The sequence below is a fragment of the Sus scrofa genome, chromosome 4 (assembly GCF_000003025.6).
Source record: "Sus scrofa isolate TJ Tabasco breed Duroc chromosome 4, Sscrofa11.1, whole genome shotgun sequence".
Lineage (NCBI taxonomy): Eukaryota > Metazoa > Chordata > Mammalia > Artiodactyla > Suidae > Sus > Sus scrofa.
Window position 1 is genome coordinate 93,498,176 of NC_010446.5, and position 17,886 is coordinate 93,516,061.

The 17,886-nt window shown below is 51.1% G+C and overlaps 2 protein-coding genes across 3 annotated transcripts in view; one reads left to right on the top strand and one right to left on the bottom strand.

The window, feature by feature from the left end:
- Positions 1–17,886, top strand: part of IQGAP3 (IQ motif containing GTPase activating protein 3) — a 60,917-nt gene that overhangs the window by 2,177 nt on the left and 40,854 nt on the right. Inside the window, exon 1 of one of the 2 annotated variants that reach the window (XM_013996957.2) lies at positions 14,058–15,123. The exons of the other annotated variant lie outside the window; for it this stretch is intronic. Coding sequence (XP_013852411.1) covers positions 14,904–15,123 — 220 coding nt within the window. The 5' untranslated portion in view covers positions 14,058–14,903. Of the gene's footprint in view, positions 1–14,057; positions 15,124–17,886 lie in introns of those variants that run through there. 2 annotated transcript variants of the gene reach the window in all.
- Positions 2,725–13,864, bottom strand: TTC24 (tetratricopeptide repeat domain 24). The gene is made up of 10 exons (XM_013996959.2): positions 12,612–13,864; positions 9,460–10,169; positions 9,057–9,260; positions 7,603–7,731; positions 7,348–7,460; positions 6,738–6,836; positions 5,391–5,488; positions 5,144–5,247; positions 4,276–4,372; positions 2,725–3,571 (listed from the first exon to the last, which is right to left on the bottom strand). The coding sequence occupies exons 2-10, from the start codon at positions 10,163–10,165 to the stop codon at positions 3,490–3,492; spliced, it is 1,632 nt and encodes a 543-aa protein (XP_013852413.1). The 5' UTR covers positions 10,166–10,169; positions 12,612–13,864; the 3' UTR covers positions 2,725–3,489.

A 17,886-nucleotide genomic window follows, 5' to 3' on the forward strand; every position in this document is an offset into this window, starting at 1 on the left:
TCCGTGGTGCAGCAGAAACTAATCTGACCAGGAACCATGAGGCTGCGGTTCGATCCCTGGCCTCCTTCAGTGGGTTAAGGATCTGGCGTTGCTGTGAGCTGTGGTGTAGGTCGCAGATGTGGCTCAGATCTGGTGTTGCTGTGGCTGTGGTGTAGGCGGCTACAGCTCCAATTAGAACCCTAACCTGGGAACCTCCATATGCTGTGGGTGTGGCCCTAAAAAGACAAAATGATAATAATAATAATACAAAACATAGTCCCCCCACACACCCAGAATTTATGAAACAACCAAATGAGGGCTGTTCTCAGGAAAGCAGTGCCCAAGACCTAGTCCACCTTGCTACCTTTCAGACTTTTGGAGTTTTCTTTGGGAAATGCCTTCAAAACCAATTTCAGAAGAACATATAGATAGAGCACCTGCTGAGTTCCAGTTGCTTTTTACATATATTATCTAATTTAATCCTGTCAATCCAATGATGTGTTTTTATCCTCATGTTATGGGTGAGAAATTGAGTAGCAGAGAGAAATCAAGTGATTTTCCCAAGATAATACAGCTATGAAATGGTAGAGCCAGTGACGGTTGATATTGGGTTGGTCTGACCCAGTGGCAGTATTCTTGTGTGGCAGACAATGCTATCTGTTCCTCAAAATCCATTCTCCTTTCTTCCTTCTCTATTTAAAGGCACTGTTAGGGAGTTCCCCAGGCACTGTTAGGGAGTTCCCTTTGTGGTTCGAGAGTAACCATGAGGATATGGGTTTGATTCCTGGCCTTGTTCCTTGGGTTAAGGATCCGGCTTTGCCATGAGCTGCTGTGTATGTAGCACACGTGGCTTGGATCTGGCGTTGCTGTGGCTGTGGCATAGGCTGGCAGCTGCAGCTCTATTGGACCCCTACCCTGGGAACTTCCATATGCTGCATGTTCAGCCCTAAAAAGCCAAAAAAAAAATTTTTTTTAATAAAAAACTAAAAAATAGGGAGTTCCCATCGTGGTGCAGTGGTTAACGAATCTGACTGGGAACCATGAGGTTGCGGGTTCGATCCCTGCCCTTGCTCAGTGGGTTAACGATCTGACATTGCCGTGAGCTGTGGTGTAGGTCGCAGATGCAGCTCGGATCCTGCGTTGCTGTGGCTCTGGTGTAGGCTGGCGGCCGCAGCTCTGATTGGACCCCTAGCTTGGGAACCTCCATATGCCATGGGAGCGGCCCAAGAAATGGCAAAAAGACAAAAATAAATAAATAAAAATAAAAAAAATAAAGGCAGTTATATTGGCTTTTGTAACAGTTAGTGAACCTGCATCCTAATCAGAACATCTTGAATGATAATAACCTCCATTTAGATAAGGAAGATTAACAGCTGTGTCCCCAGCACATAGTTCTATGCCTGGAACATAGGTGGTCCTCTACAAATATTTTGATGAATTCTCAAAATCTCATCGTGAAATAATTCAAAGCCCTCTTATCTGACATGGCCAGGAATGGATTATTTTATTTCAATTTAAAACAAAACAAAAAAGGAGTTCCTGTCATAGTGCAGCAGAAACAAATCCAACTAGGACCCATGAGGTTCCAGGTTTGATCCCTGGCCTGGCTCAGTGGGTTAAGGGTCCTACATTGCCGTGAGCTGTGGTGTAGGTTACAGACGCAGCTCGGATCTGGCGTTGCTGTGGCTCTGACATAGGCCAGCAGCAACAACTTGGATTAGATCCCTAGCTTGGGAACCTCCATAGGCCATGGGTCCAGCCCTAAAAAAGACAAAAGACAAGTAAATAAATAAAAAAAAAACCCAAGAGATACATTCTTGGAGTTCCCGTTGTAGCTTGGTGGGTTAAGGACCTGATGTTGTCTCCCTAAGGATGTGGGCTTGATCCCTGGCCTCACTCAGTGGGTTAAGAATCCAGAGTTGCCACAAGCTGGAGCAAAGAGCAGAGATGCTGCTGGGATTTGGTGTTGCAGTGGCTGTGGCGTAGGCTGGCAGCTGCAGCTCCAATTTGACCCCTGGTCTGGAAACTTCCATATGCCGCAAGTGCGGCTGTAAAAAAGAAAAAAAAAAGATATGTCCATTTGCCTGACAAAGTGTGACCAGGGTCTTGTGTTTGAAGATGGGGCCAAAGATTGTAGCTCTCCATCTTCTTTCTTGCATAAATTTCACAACTTACATAGCACCTGCAATTTGCAGTTTACTTCCTTAAGGTGGGCAAAAAAATGAATGGTATATTTGAAGCAATCTGAATGCAAAATTTATCTGGACTTTTATGATTTCCCCCCAACTTGTAATGGTCTCTTTGCTCATGTCTAATTCAACAGCAGTTTTAAAGTGACACCTGCATCACAACTTCTAAGGATGCAACTTAGTTTTCATAGGGACGGCTTGTTTTCACACTCATTTCATCAAGTTATAGCACGTTTAATTAAATTACAAATTACAATAACACAACAGAAAAAACACTTTTGGTATCAGACACAGCCAACTCTTGGTAAGCAATGGCTTAACTGGGGGTGTAGAACGGCACAGCATTCTAGAAGGTACTCACTGCCTAGGTGGGTTTTTTTGTTTGTTTGTTTTTTGTCTTTTGTCTTTTTAGGGCCGCACCCGAGGCATATGGAGGTTCCCAGTCTAGGGATGTCTAATTGCAGCTGCAGCTGCTGGTCTACACCACAGCCACAGCAACACCAGATCTGAGCCACGTCTGCCACCTACACCACAGCTCGTGGCAACGCCAGATCCTTAACCCACTGAGCGAGGCCAGAGATCGAGGCTACAACCTCATGGTTCCTAGTCGGATTCGTTTCCGCTGTGCCATGACGGGAACTCCTCTGCCTAGGTTTGAATCACAGTTTCACTAACAAGTTGTGTGACCTGGGAGGCAACCTACTGCATCTTTGCGTCCTTTCCCCTCTTCTGTAAAAGGGCATATTCATCTGCTGTGAGGGTTAAAGGAGAAGACACTTGTGAGCACTTAGGACAGTGTGTGGCATGTGCTGAATGAGCAATGTGGTACATCATATTCTTGTTGCAGCTGCTGGCAGCAGTTTTCCTACAGGCTACAGGCCTGAGGAGCCTGCATCTAGCATCTGCTGTTTCCTGGAGGAAGAGGAGGGCCTTCCTTGGTCAGCTAAGGTGTATCTTCTGTACCGTTGGTTTCCCATAGGAGAAAAAGGAGTAACTCCGAAGCCTCTTGACCAAGATGTCATAGTTTTAAGGACTGGCAAGGGTCTTAGCAATTGTGGGGTTTGAATCTAGAAAGGAAAGGGGGAGGAATTCATCATCCACTTTCCTTTTTTTCTTTCGCCTGTTGAGTCCCCTAATCCCAAATGAGGAGCACACAGCATGCCTCAGGGCTGAGACTGCAGGGCCCTTGTCCAGCCTGCTCGGGAGTCCGCTTGCTGATGTCCATACACTGCTCACTGGAAATGACAGGGAAGGAGCCAAGTTCCAGAAGCCCCTGAAGAGTGCTTGCTGGGGCAGGGCTGCTGTGGCCGGCAGGGCGGGGTCACATGATCATGCAGAAGCCAGACTCGGTGGGTCTCCTCTGAGCGTTCCTGTTGGGTATGCCCCTGGGCTGTTTGGATGACCTGAAGGAGGGAGAAAGGGGCTGGCCAGAGGGAGTGACTGGGGAGAGGAGAGAAAGCAGCTTGCTCTGGCTCCAGCTTCTGTTACCTCTCTGGCCTTCACCTCTGCTCATGGACTCCGGGGCAGGAGGGAGTTAGCTTCAGCAGTGTATCCCCCCTTCAGCAGGACTCTCCCTTTCTCTGAGGTTGTGTAGGAAACAGGGGATACCCCAGGCCTCCAGAGCAGGGTGAGGGTTGTTCAGATGGCTAAAGGGTGACGACAGAGAGGCTAAAAGCCCTCAATGCCCAAGCACCAGACCACATCTTCCATCTGCTTGAACAGTGATCATGTTCCATTAAAATCACCCAAAGCCACAGCCTCTCCTACTTCTTTTTTTTTTCCCTTTCCTTCCTTCCTTCTTTTCTTTTCTTTTCTTTTTAGGGCCAGGCCCATGGCATATGGAAGTTCCCAGGCTAGGGGTCGAATTGGAGCTGCAGCTGCCAGCCTATACCACAGCCCCAGCAGCGTGGATCCCAAGTGGAGCCTGCGACCTACACCGCAGCTCATGGCAATGCTGGATCCTTAACTCCCTGAGTGGGGGCCAGGGATCAAACCTGCATCCTCATGGATACTAGGCAGGTTTGTTTCCACTGAGCCACAAGAGGATCTCCATCTCCTACTTCTTTTATCTATTCTTCAGGTCTCTTCCCTTCCCCCAGGGACCCACCTATTGGCTTGGGGGCCACTGGGTACCAGAAGGCCAGGGTCATCCATTCTGAGGGGGCTTTGGCCTCCAAGTGGGAGATGGGCCCTGGGTCCTGGACCTGGATGGAGAAGGACAGACACATTCATCCCTGGCCTCCCTGCACCAAGCACCATCATGGTGGAAAAGAGACACCTTTGGGAGAAGAACAAGGGAGGGTGGGGGTCAGGGATGCCTTGGTCACTGTCCATGGCGGGAACACCTGTACAGAGCAGGTGCTTGGCAAACCTGGGCCGATTAGAGGTTAGACTTGGGAATGATTCATCAGTGTCGCTGGTGCCTGGAAGAAAACATACTGAAAAGAAGATATCAGTGAATTCAAAGTCACCAAGGAGCAGAGTTCCCGTTGTGGTGCAGCGGAAACGAATCTGACTAGGAACCATGAGGTTTTGGGTTCGATCCCTGGCCTTGCTCAGTGGGTTAAGGATCCGGTGTTGCAGCTTGGACCTGGCATTGCTGTGCCTGTGGTGTAGGCAGGCAGCCATAGCTCCGATTGGACCCCAGGACCCCTAGCCTGGGAAGCTGCATATTTCCTAGAAGTTAGGAAAGCTCCTTGGAAGCAGAGAGGAAGAGGCAAAAGGATTTAGGGGAAATGGGCTGGGGTCTTGAGAGAGAAGCAGAAAGGAGGGAGAGCTGGTCCTGGGGTTGGGAAAAAGGCGTGTGTGTGTGTGTGTGTGTGTGTGTGTGTGTGTGTGTGTGGTGGGGTGGTCTCAGTGTGAGCCTGGGGCAGGGAGAAGAAGGGGGGGAGCAGTAAGGGAAATGAGAGGGCTGGGGAGAGCGCTCCCATTTGGGGGAAGGGGCTACACAGTGGAAACAGCCTACTTAGACTCACGCTCCGGTCTTGGTGCTCCAGACATCTCAGGAACATTCACCGACTCCTCTTCCTCTTTCTCCTCGTGGCCATCCTCTAACTCATTTTCCCACTCACCCAAAGATCTGTAAGGGCAGGGAACAGGGGGCAGAGTGGCACCCTGGCTAAGTCCCCTCCTTCCCAGGTCCCACCCACTGAAGTCAGTCTGCAACACCTCCCAACACACATCCACCCCTGAAGTTCTGCTCCTGCCCTGTGCCCTGCTCACCTGTGCCGCACTCCTGCCGAGCCCCTTCCCACCATGGTTGGGGTTCCTGCCACCAGGAAGTCTCCACCTGGAGCCTGGGGCCTCCCTGGAGCTGAGGTCTGGGAATGAAGGGGATTAAAGGAAATCAGTTTGAAAAAAATGCCCAACCTAGCTGTGGAGGTGGTGTTCGTGTGTCCCCTCCAGACACAATGGCCCAGGAGAGACAGAGGAGTGCTAGACAAGCTGGGCTAGACCACGTGTCTGAGGATGAAATTACAGAGGGAGGCGTTCCCGTTGTGGCTCAGCAGTAACAAACCCAGCTAGTAACCATGCGGATGCACGTCTGATCCCTGGTCTCACTCAGTGGGTTAAGGATTGTGCGTTGCTGTGGCTGAGGTGTGGGCCACTGGCTGCAGCCCCGATTCAATCCCTAGCCCAGGAACTTCCATATGTCACACAGGCGGCCCTTAAAAAAAAAGAAAGAAAGAAAAGAATTTACAGGACAAGTCCCTTTGTTCTGTTAAGGTCCCTGCTAGTAACTCTCAAGGTAGAACACAGCCTCATGGACTTTCAGGCCTGGCCACAGCCTGACGACCACCTCATCCTGCCTGAGGTCTCCAGGAGCAAAGTCACAGATAGTTGGTGGCCAACTTCAGATGAAACCCAGGTCTTCTGAACCCCAACCTAGTCCTCTGCTTATACCAGGCTAATTTAATTTTAGTTGAAAATTACAAATATGGAGGCCTAGTCTTTCGAATAAGAGAGGACATAAAACCTAGTAAATATATATAATAAATATTAATTATTTAACTCCTGGGGTAAGAGTTTGCCTGAGAAAGCTCCAATGTGAGGGAGAAACCAGTTGGAGAGACACTGACCTGTTGAGAGAGGCAGGGAGGTAGAGAGAGGGGGAGGGGAACCAAAAAAGAAGGGACACTGCAGAGACCCACCGAGAAATGCCCCCAGAGAATGAGAGCTGGGACAGAGGCACGTCCTTGGAGCACTGCTGCCATCCTGTGGCCTTTTTGGAAACTGCAGGCAAGGTCTTAAAACTTTCCACCTCCTCCCAGGTTGGGCTCAGTATCTTTGACGGCACCCCTTCGCCTTCCCCCACTGGGCTAGTTATGACTGCGCCAAAGTCCTGGCTCTGCCCCAGTGTTGGAGACATGCCACAGTCCCCCACCCACCTCCCCACCCCCTGTGGCCTCCGGAAAGTGATATATGCCATATGCAGGCACCAGGGGCAGATGAACGCAGTTGAGCAGTTCAAGTTCAGCATGTCCCTGAGGACATCAGCTCTGCTCCCCACAGCCCTTTCTCTGTGTAACTGCTCCCCACCCCTGCTCCTTGTCTCAGGTATCATCTCACCAGGGTGCGAGTCGGGACCAGCCCACCCTGGGCCAAGTGGGTCCTCATGGCGTCCGCCAGCTTGGCCACCAGCCGCTCTCGTACAGAATCTGGCTCCTTCTAGGAAGAGGGTGGATAATAGGATAATGGGGAAGGCTTGGGCTTGGTGGTCTTCTGGGGATCAGAGAAGGAAGAAACTGGAAAAAGGGAGGGAAGGGGACTTTGTCTCCCTCTTTTCTACACCATTCCCCTGGCTCTGCTACTGTCCTGACTGCCTGCCCAGAATTGTGGATGGAGATGGACTCTTCTCACAACCGTGCCTCAGGACCTAGCATACAAGGTGCTCAATCCTTGATTTTTTTTTTTTTTTTGGTCTTTTTAGGGCTGCACTTGCAGCATAGGGAAGTTCCAGTGGGATCCAGTGGGATGAGGCCAGGGATCGAACCCACATCCTCGGGGATACCAGTCAGGTTCATTATTGCTGAGCCACAATGGGAACCCCGCCCAATGCTTGCTTGATGAGTGAATGAATGGTGGGGAGAAGGCAGATATGTCCGTTGGGGAAGGGATAACAGGACAGCAGCTGGGGGGATGGTAGGGAAGAGTTAGATTCTGGGAGGGAGGGTCTCACCTGACACCGGGCCAGCGCCTCTTTGTAATATTTCAAGGCCTGGTCATGCTGCCCCAATCTGGCTTCAGCAGCCCCCAGACCCTCGCAGGCCTGCCATTGCCCCTTCACGTCTCCTGGGGAAGAGAGCCTGGGAGATCCTCCCCAGGGACCCTCCCCTTCAGGGGTGTTCCCCACCCAAGTGCCCCCATCTGCCTTCCCGCCAACCCCTGCTAGTAGGCCCCACCCCAAGCCACCTGCTATCCCCCTCAGCCTCACCAGTGTCCCGGGCAGCCTGCAGAGCATGTAGGTAGTTGTCTCTGGCGGCCTTGTGATCCCCAAGCTGGCTCAGTGCAAATGCCAGGCTGCCAAAGCTCCGGCCCTGCTCCCACCGCTGCCCCACAGAGCCTGGTGACAGAGCCCCCCCATCCTGAGAAAGGACCCTGGCTGCTGAAGCATCAGGACCCTACCCACCCCAGCAACAAAGGAAGGGTTGCCAGCAGTCCTGGTGCTCAACCCTGATGCACGGCAGAGGTCTGAACTCTCAAACCCAGCCTCTCCTCAGTTCTGAGTTTTGGCCAGAATGCCTCCCCCTGGCTAGTCAGACTCTTTTTTTTTTAAAATCTTTTTGGGGCTGCATCTGCAGCATAGAGAGGTTCCCAGGCTAGGGATCGAATCGGAACTCCAGCTGCCGTCCTTCGCCACAGCCACAGCAATGCCAGATCCAAGTTGCATCTGCGACCTACACATAGCTCAGGGCAATGCCGGATCCTTAACCCACTGAACAAGGCCAGGGATCAAACCCATATCCTTATGGATACTGGTCAGGTTCATTACCACTGAGCTACAATGGGAACTCCCGCCTGGCTAGTCTGAGCCATGTAAAAACCCAGGGAGGCAGGGGGAGGCGGTATTAATAGCTCCTTTTTTTTTTTTTTTTTTTTTTGTGGCTGCACCCATGTCATATGGAAGTTCCCTGGCCAGGGACTGACTCCAAGCCACAGCCATGACCTATGCCACCACTGTGGCAACATGGATCCTTTAACCCACTGTGCTAGGCTGGAAATCAAACCTGTACTTCTGCAGTGACCTGAGCCACTGCAGTCAGATTCTTAATCCACTGCACCATGGTGGGAACTCCAATAGCTCCATGTGTATACATGCGGAATTTGAAACTTAGAGAGTAAAAGTGACTCACTGAATGTCATACAATCATTTAGAGGAAGCACTGGGCTCCACTTCAGGCCTCGTCTCCCAGCCAGGGCTCTTCCCTCTGCCCATTGCTGTCTTCCCAACCCCAGGCCTCAGTTTCTGGGCCCATAACCCCCTGTCCTGTCTGGCTGTCCCCTCTCCTGCACTCCAGCCCTCACCTCCCTGGTTCTGGACTTCCCAGTCCCATAGTTAGTTCTAAACATCTATCAGTAGAGCTCCCATTGTAGCTCAGTGGTAATGAACCTGACTAGTATCCATGGGGAGGTGGGTTCCATCCCTGGCCTAGCTCGGTGGGTTAAGGATCCCACATTGCAATGGCCATGGTGTAGGCTGGCAGCAGAGCTCTGATTAGACCTCTAGGCTGGGAACCTCCACATGCCAGGTGTGGCCCTAAAAAGACAATCGATCAATCAACCAATCAATCAAATAAATATCCATCAACTCTGCAGCCTCAGGGCCCCAGCTGGAGTGCCCTCTCAGTCCCCCGGTCCCAATCCCATTCCCCAGTCCCTGGTACTCACCATGCAGGTTGGCAGCCTTCTGGTGGAACTCCCGGGCTTCCTGATAGTTGCCGAGGGCATTGTGGGTCATCCCAAGGTTTCTTAGCACCGTGGCCTCCTCTCCTGGCCCCCGGCACAGGGGCAGGGCCTGCTGGAAGGCCTCTGCTGCTAGTGGGAACAGCTGGAGCTGGGAGTAGCTCAGACCTAGGTCGTTATAGAGTTGCCCTGGAGGGCATGGCCAAGGTCACTGGTGGCCAGGGCAGACGCAGCTGAAGCTGTCCTGGTACAGCCTCTGTCCCACTCTCCCAGGGTTCCCCCCACCCCTTCCCAAGTCCTCAGAAATGCTTCTGCTCCCACCCCACTTCTCAGAGTATCACCAGGTCTAATTCTCCCCAGATCCCACACCTATGCCCAAAGGCCTCACCCAGCAGTTCCCGCTCAGGGCTCCTCTCAGCAAGCTTCCGGCTCTCCTCCAGCACCTGCACAACTTCACCCACCCCATGCCACCCACTCTTCAGCAGACACCCTGCTGCAGCCCCCAATGCCAGGGCTGCAGCCCGGGGCTGCCCTGCTTGGGTGTAGGCCTGGCTCGCTTCCTGCAGACAGTGGGCTGCTAGCTCAGGCTGTCCCAGAGCCTGGTAGCAGGCTCCCATTTTCGCCTGGGCTTGCCCCTGGTCACCTAGCGGCTGGTAGTGGCCCAGGGCCTTGTGGTACCAGGCCAAAGCTTGAGGCAGGTCGCCCAGGGCATGGTAGGCCAAAGCTACATTGAAACACTGGTCGCCGTGACTCCCGCCCTGGGCCTTCTCTTGAGGTTGTGCTCGTAGGAGCAGCTCAAGGCCTCTGGCTGGGTCCCCAGTCTCCACGTAGGCAGCCCCCAGGTTGAAGGCACAGGCCTGGAGAACAGGGGTATCCCTGGTTTGTGGTGCCTTGGAAGCCAGGAATAAGGCCTTCTGGAAGCTGGTCAAGGCCTCGTGGTTCTGGCCAGCCAGCAGGGCTCTGTGGCCAGCACTGGTGAGAGCTCGGATGCTGGCCTCTTGCTGTGGCCACTTCCTTCTCTTCTTTTTCTTCTTAGAGCTTGAGGGTGAGGGTGAGGGCTCTTGGGGGGTATCCTCAGTGTTGAGGGAAGACATGGTGCTGACAATAGGGAGTAGAGGGGTCAGCTCATCATCCCGGCTGCCTCCCAAGCGCTCTCTCTCTTGGGTAACTCAGCTCTACCTCTGCCCTGGTGGGACCCTCGCGTTTCAAGGATTCTCTCGGCCATCGCACTTTGCTGCATCCATCCCATTGGACACCACACCAACCCTCACTCCAGTGCCCTGACTAACTTTTAGTCCTTGAACCAGAGTCAGTTCAAGTAAGAGCTTCCTGCAGGAAGCCCTCTTGGAGTTCCCCTTGTGGCTCATTGGAAACGAATCCGACTGGTATCCATGAGGACTCGGGTTTGATCTCTGGCCTCACCCAGTGGGTTAAGGATCCGGCATTGCTGTGAGCTGTGGTGTGGGTCGCAGACGAGGCTCAGATCTGGCATTGCTGTGCTCATGGTGTAGGCTGGCAGCTGTAGCTCCGACTGGACCCCCAGCCTGGGAACCTCCATAGGCTGCAGGTGCGGCCTTGAAAAGACAAAAAGACAACAACAACAAAAAGCCAAGAAAGAAAAAAAAAATCAAGGAAGGAGTTCTCGGTGGCTCGGTGGTAATTAACCCTACTAGGAACCATGAGGATGTAGGTTCGATCCCTGGCCTCGCTCAGTGGGTTAAGGATCTGGCGTTGCTGTGAGCTGTGGTGTAGGGTGCAGATGTGGCTTGGATCTGGCTTTGCTGTGGCTGTGGTGTAGGCCGGCAGCTGTAGCTCCGATTGGACCTCTAGCCTGGCCCATATGCTGTGGGTGTGGCCCTAAATAGCAAAAAAAAAGAAAGGAAGGAAGGAAGAAAAGAAAAGAAAAGAAAGAAAGAGAAAAGAAAAGAAAAGAAAGAAAGAGAAGAGAAAAGAAAAGAAAGAAAGAGAAAAGAAATCCTTCTCCCCTCAACCAACTGGTACTCTCTTCTCTGCTCCCACAGCACTCTGTCTTTTATGGCATTTATCACACTGGGTTGGAGTTGTTCACTTTCTTGTCTGTCTCCCCTGCTAGATTTAGAGCAACTTGAAGGGTCTGGAACATAGTAGATTCTCAATATGTGTTTATTGAATGAGATGACAAAGCTGCGGCGATGGGTGGTGGTGAAGGTTGCACAGCAATGTGAGTACACTTAACGCTGCTGAACTGTGTGCTTAGAAATGGTTTAAAATGGTAAACAGTAGGCTGTATAGATTTGACCACTCCAATGTTTCTTGGAGTTCCCGTTGTGGTGCAGCTGATACAAATCTGACTAGGATACATGAGGACGCAGGTTCGATCCCTGGCCTCGCTCAGTGGGTTAAGGATCCAGTGTTGCCGTGAGCTGTGGTGTAGGTCGCAGATGTGGCTTGGATCTGGTGTTGCTGTGGCGGTGGTGGAGGCTGGCAGCTGTGGCTCCGATTCGACCCCTAGCCTGGGAACCTCCATATGCCTTGGGTATGGCCTGAAAAAAGCAAAAAAAAAAAAAAAGTTTCTTGACTGACTGAATGAATGGATGAATGAACAGAGCCCATACAAAGCCTCTCCTTCAGCCTGTGTCTCCACACACACGCATCCACTCACAACCTAGGTTCTCCTGCTGTCTAATCTCAAGGTATGGTTCAAGTCAGTTCGACAAATACTCAGCAAGCCCTGCTGTGCCAGGAGCCAGACAAGGCACCCCGGGCACCAAGCTAAATAGGCCATTGGATTGGCAAAGAGCCAACTTCCAGGAGCAAGGCTTCTGTTTCTCCATTGACTGCCTACTCCCTATCCCAAGGGGAGCAGCCTTCTCCCCTACTGCCTTGGCTCTCTGTCTGCTGGCTCTTTCTGGTCCCCTGACTTCCTGCTCTGGTCTCCAGAGCCCTCTTAAACCCAAACACATTTCTCCCTCAGCAGCATGTGGTTCCCCATTGCTATCTCTCCCTTACAGAGGCAGAAGCCTTTTTCATGAACCCTTCTCCCAAGAGACAGGAAAAGGAGTGGAAAAGACCCAGGAACTGGGCTCTCAGCCCCTCTCATTTTTCTCTTCCCCAACATTTTTTTTAAGGAGAAGCAGGCAGGGGTGATACATTCTTTTTTTCAAGAAACTCTCCCTTGGGAGTTCCCATTGTGGCGTAGCAGAAATCTGACTAGTATCCATGAGGATGTAGGTTCGATCCGTGGCCTCACTCAGTGGGTTAAAGATCTGGCGTTGCTGTGAGCTCTGATGTAGGTCACAGATACGGCTCAGATCCCAAGTTGCTGTGGCTGTGGCTGTGACCGGCAGCTGTAGCTCTGATTGGACCCCTAGCCTGGGAACTTCCATATGCCTCGGGTTTGGCCCTAAAAAGCAAAAAAAGAAAAAGAAACTCTCCCCTCTCCCTGCTCCTAAAAACACCCAGGCAGGAATGCAGGAATGCTGCCTCTTCAAGGCCCTGGTTCTTGGGGCAATCCTGACTACCCCCACCAGATCTTGGGGCCCCAGCCACAGGACGCCTTACCTCCTAAGATCCTCTCTGTAGATGGCTTTCTGGAATGGTCCCTCTGGCTAGAGTTACCTACCTTAACTCTTAGCTCAGAGCCGCTGGGGTTACCAGACAACCAGGTACCGCCCTCCATGTCTAGGAAATTCTTTGATTGACAGCTCAAATGGCCTATCTTAGTGCTGAACTCTGCTGTTACTCCGGCACAGATACCTGGATTCCATTGCCCTTCTCGCCTCCCCTCTCTCCACCCGTGCAGACACAGGCCTCAAGTCCTTCACTTCAAGCAAGAATCAAAGCAGCAAGGGCTTGTTACTAGTTATAGCTTCAAAGACCATCTATCCCTTTCTCTTATTTCACAGAGGAAGGGACCTCTGAGAGCAGACGTGACTTGCCTGAGGTCAAAAAACAGTCACGTAGCTGGGATTAGAGCCCAGGTTTTCTGATTCTGGGCTAACTAGCCTAAGGTCCCTTCCATTAACTATGACTGCAAGCTTTAATGAGGCTTGGGGTGTTCCAGAAGTGAAACCTGCGCCCCCCCCCCACACACACACATTGTGCTTCTGGGTGGTAGTTTCACATGTGGGAACAGGGTGAAAGGTTGATGGTCAGGAAAGGCCTGGAGATCAGAAGAGCCTCTCTGCCCCCGGACTCCTTTTCCCAGCTCCACTGATCTGCAGCCTCCAGGTTCGGCTTAATGAGAGGACAGCAGGCACCAAGAGAACAGGCACCCACTGCCCTACCTCACCAAGGGTGGCCTGCATCAGAAAAAAAAATGTCCTCATTTATCTAGGAGAAAGGGCTCTTTTAAGTAGAGAGGCCAGGGCCAGAAATAAAATTATAAGGAAGTAGTTGGGCTCACAGCATTTGCCGGGCAGCCTCTGCTAAGGGCCTGCTGTTGGCAGACATGGTGCACACACCACAGTCAGCGCCCATGCCCGAGGCAGGTTCTCCTAGCTGCCTGCTGCTCTTGCCCAAGGGCTGGGCCTTTGGGATGCTACCACAGCATAGCCAGAGCCAAATATGCAGCTCAGTCTGCTGTTCACTGAGCAGCCTCCCCTAAGGGGTGAGGATCATTTGCAGAGGGGGCAGGGACTGAATCTGCTTTCACTGAGGTTCTAATGGCCACAATGATCTAGTGATCATTTCTGAATCACTTTCCTTGTTTGATTCCCTGCTGGTATCTTACATATCTTTGCCACTCTTTCCACACTTGGCTTCCAAAACCCACTGTGCCTTTTTTGTTTGTTTGTTTTTAGGGCTGCACCCGCAGCATATGGAGGTTCCCAGGCTAGGGGTCCAAGCAGAGCTACAGCTGCCGGCCTACGTCACAGCCACAGCAATGCCAGATCCGAGCCACATCTGCAAGCTACACCACAGCTCACAGCAATGCCGGATCCTTAACCCACCCATTGAGCGAGGCCAGGGATCGAACCCGAGTCCTCATGGATACTAGTCAGGTTTGTTACCACTGAGCCACCAATAACTCTTTCCTTGATTTTTAACACCGCTAATGAGCCAATAGTTTCTAAATGTATATCTCTAGATTTAGCTTGCCAAGTGAAATTCCTATTTCCTCAAATCTACCCATCCTGTGTATCCACTGTTACTTGATAAGCCACTAATCCAGTCTCTATGCTAGAGACCTGAGAAATATCCATGAACCCCCTGTCCTCCAGCTCCCAGTCCTACTGATTCTACCTCTGAAACCTCTCTCCATTGTACCCTTTCCTCCGCAGTCACATGACCGGGGCCTTGGAAGTACAGCATATTATGATTAAGAACTCAAGCTTGGAACTGGATTATCTGAGAGTTTGAATTGTAGCTCTACCGATTTTTAGCTGTTTGACGTTTCTAAGCCCCAGTTTCCTCCTTGCTCTTGCCCATGCTGTTTCCACTGACTAAGATCCCTCCCTCCTTCAATCGGATGAATTCTTGTTAACTTTTCAACCCAGATCAGCTGTCACCTCCACTAGGAAGTCTTCCTGTCTTTCACTGCTCTTAATCACGGCAATAATTTCCCTCTGTGTATCACTGACCTCTAAATTATTTGACTATATGTTTATCGCTCATTACAGAACCACAAGCTTCTTTAAGGCATTGATTGTGCTTATTTATCTCTCCATTGGCAACACCCAGTTCAGTGCATAGCAATAAGTAGGTCCTCAGGTTACCTGCACCAAAGAATACTACAGGAAGCCGAGAGGGGTTAATGGGAATATTAGGAGGAAACGATAGAGGCAGGGGCAGGGGCTAATTGAAGTAAGACAGTTTAGCAGCGAAGAGAAACAGCAACCAAAGTACGGCAGGATGGGGAGAGACCCTCCCAGCCTCGGGCGGCACCCTTTCCCTCACCTGGCAGCACACCTCCGCAGCCTGGAACTACAAATCCCAGGAGCCCCGGCGGCGCAGACCGGAAGTGTCCTGTTCGCCTGTGGCTACGGTGAGGGGCGGTGGCCCGGCGGCGGGAGATTCAAACCTGGAAGAAGGAACATGGAGGGGAGAGGAGCGGGCCCGGGCCGGGCGGTCTGTGAGTGCCAGAAGGGGCCGAGAAGGGCCCAGCAGTGGTGCTGCTCCTCGGGGACTCGGTGGTCCTGGGAGAGGGTGGGGCGGGGGCGGGGCAGGGGGGCCGTCAGGCCAGGAAAGACCGGACTGTGCTGGGTGGGGTGGGAGCGCTCAGTGCGGACTCGTGCGGGCGGGGGTAAAGCTGTGAGCTGTTTACGAAATGCTCCCACTTCTGTGCCGCACTTCAGAGCTTACAAAGAGCTTTTCCCCTTATCCCCAGATTCTGGGGCTCCATAACTTGCCAAGTGCTACCGAGGAACGGGTCGCCCAACAAGACCTAGGGGCCTTCCTTGACTTTTTGATGCCTCTTTGAGACAATGCCTCTCAAAGCTTTATGGTGTCAGAATTACCTGTGGAGTTAATTTAAAACGCAGATTCCTGAATCTTATCCCAGAGCTTTAGCAACAGTTGGTCTCTACTGGGACCTATAATGTGCATTTATAGCAAGCCCCGCTGCGCTTTTCCGATCACCCCAGGTAACTGTGTGTCTGTGTACCACGCTTTCAAAAGCACTGCTTTAGAAAGAGAGATTGGGGTCGGAAAAATGGGACTGCAGAAAGGTTATCATCTGACCTGAAAGAAAAGCAAAATTGAGCTCTTCTTCTACCCCTTTCCCGTCCTCTCCGTTAGGGTACAAAAAGCAAAGGCCACGTCCACCTATCTGTTGAAGGAAAGCTGGTTCCAGACCTGAAAAGGGCAGGAAAACTGATTTTTTTTTTTTAAGACTCTGTGCGCGCGTGTGTGTGTGTGTGTGTGTGTGTGTGTGTGTGTAAAGTCCTGCCCATCTCTCACAGTGCTCAATTCATAACTCTGAGATGATGTCACTCACTTACTGGTTTATTTTCCATGCTTAGCAACCAACACTTGTTCCTTTACACCCCCTTAAAGGAACCAATGGATTTCCTGCGATTGGCCAGTGCTTTCAAATCTGAACGTGGAGGGTGTGTGTATGTGTGTGTCTTTTAATTTGCTTAACTGCCACTTCAAATAAGCCCTGCCCCTCTCCCAAATCATATTGCAGGATATGTAATACAAAAGAGATAATGAGTGGGAACGACATTTAGTGCTGAGTCAAAGACAGATTTACTAAGCTCTCTTTTTAAGCTCTCTGACTTTATTTTCTTGGTGTATATGTGTAGCTTTCTCTCATTTTTTCTGATTTTGTACTGTCTTCCCTAAGGAGACTAGAGAGATAGGGAAGAAGAGAAGGGAAAAGATAAAAGGAGGCTGTGGCCCCCCAAAAAAATGTTCCTGTCATGGCTCAGTGGTTAACAAACCCTACTAGCATCCATGAGGATTCGGGTTTGATCCCTGGCCTCACTCAGTGGGTTAAGGATCTGGTGTTGCCATGACCTGTGGTGTAGGTCACAGACATGGCTTGGATTCCTCGTTGCTGTGGCTGCGGTGTAGGCTGGCGGCTACAGCTCCGATTAGACCCCTAGCCTGGGAACCTCCATATGCTGCTGGTGCGGCCCCAAAAGACAAAAAGCTGGAAGAAAAAGAAAAAAGAAAAAAAAAAAAAAAGGAGGCTGTGGCAAAGGCAGAATGTTAGTGCTGTCTCATTTAAAGGATTTCCTTTTCTTGAGTTTGGGAGTCAGAGTATTGTCTGCACTTTACTTCGCTTGGAGACTATTTTCCTCCTCAGTTGATCTATACCTAAAGGGAGAGTAAACACACCTTTGTGATCTTTTAAAATTCTCTGTCCTTCTACTTTACTGCAAGTGAGTGGCCTTTTTCATGTGGTTCTTTCTGTTGAACTGCCTTTTCTCTCTTTCCACCTGTTCGTTCTTTAAGATTCTGCTCCTGGGAGTTCCTCTTGTGACTCAGCATGTTACAAACCCAACTAGTATCCATGAGGATACGGATTTGATCTCTGGCCTTGCTCAGTGGGTTAAGGATCTGGCGTGGCCCTGAGCTATAGTATAGGTTATAGACATGGCTCAGATCCCGTTTGGCTGTGGCTGTGGCATAAGCCATAGCTGCAGCTCTGAGTCAACCCCTAGCTTGGGAACTTCCATATGCTGCAGGTGCAGCACTAAAAAAAAAAAAAAAAAAAAAATTCTGCTTATAGGTAGAATCCTTTGTTTCCCCTGCTGCTTCCATAGACTATTCATGAGCTGTAATCTCATTTATCATATTAGGTTGAAGCTTTTTACTTACATGTTTTTCTCTACTAATAACAATATGTATTTCTGGAGAGTAGGGGTCCACTGGTGCAGTGCCTGACATACAGGAAGTATTGAAGGCATGAAGGGCTGTGGAATGATGAGTCCTAATTTGCTCTGTTAACTGATCTAGCCTCTGGGGAGTACCTGAGGAGGATGATACAAGTCCAGTTCTTAAAGAACTCAGAGTCTAATTAGGGATAAAGTGAGAAGCTAAGTTCCCAGCCAAGGACGGATCTGGACAGCCCTGCTAGGAGGTGCTGAGGGAAGGGCCATGAGGTAGGTTTGGGAAGGAGAAGGTCAGGAAGAGGCTGGAGAGGACTGGGAAGGAATGCCTCCAATACAGGAAAGCTCCTCCATTAGGAGTTCCCGTCGTGGCGCAGTGGTTAACGAAACCGACTAGGAACCATGAGGTTGCGGGTTCGGTCCCTGCCCTTGCTCAGTGGGTTAACGATCCAGCGTTGCTGTGAGCTGTGGTGTAGGTTGCAGACGCAGCTCGGATCCCGCGTTGCTGTGGCTCTGGCGTAGGCCGGAGGCTACAGCTCCGATTCGACCCCTAGCCT

What these genes read in the sequence shown, in the direction of transcription:
- TTC24 (XM_013996959.2), bottom strand. Translation starts at nt 10,165, where the DNA reads ATGTCTTCCCTCAACACTGAGGATACCCCCCAAGAGCCCTCACCCTCA. An exon ending in CCCTGAGCGGGAACTGCTGG is followed by an intron (nt 9,261 to 9,459) that starts GTGAGGCCTTTG and finishes CATGCCCTCCAG; the next exon opens with GGCAACTCTATAACGACCTA. An exon ending in AGGCGCTGGCCCGGTGTCAG is followed by an intron (nt 6,837 to 7,347) that starts GTGAGACCCTCC and finishes CCCTCTTCCTAG; the next exon opens with AAGGAGCCAGATTCTGTACG.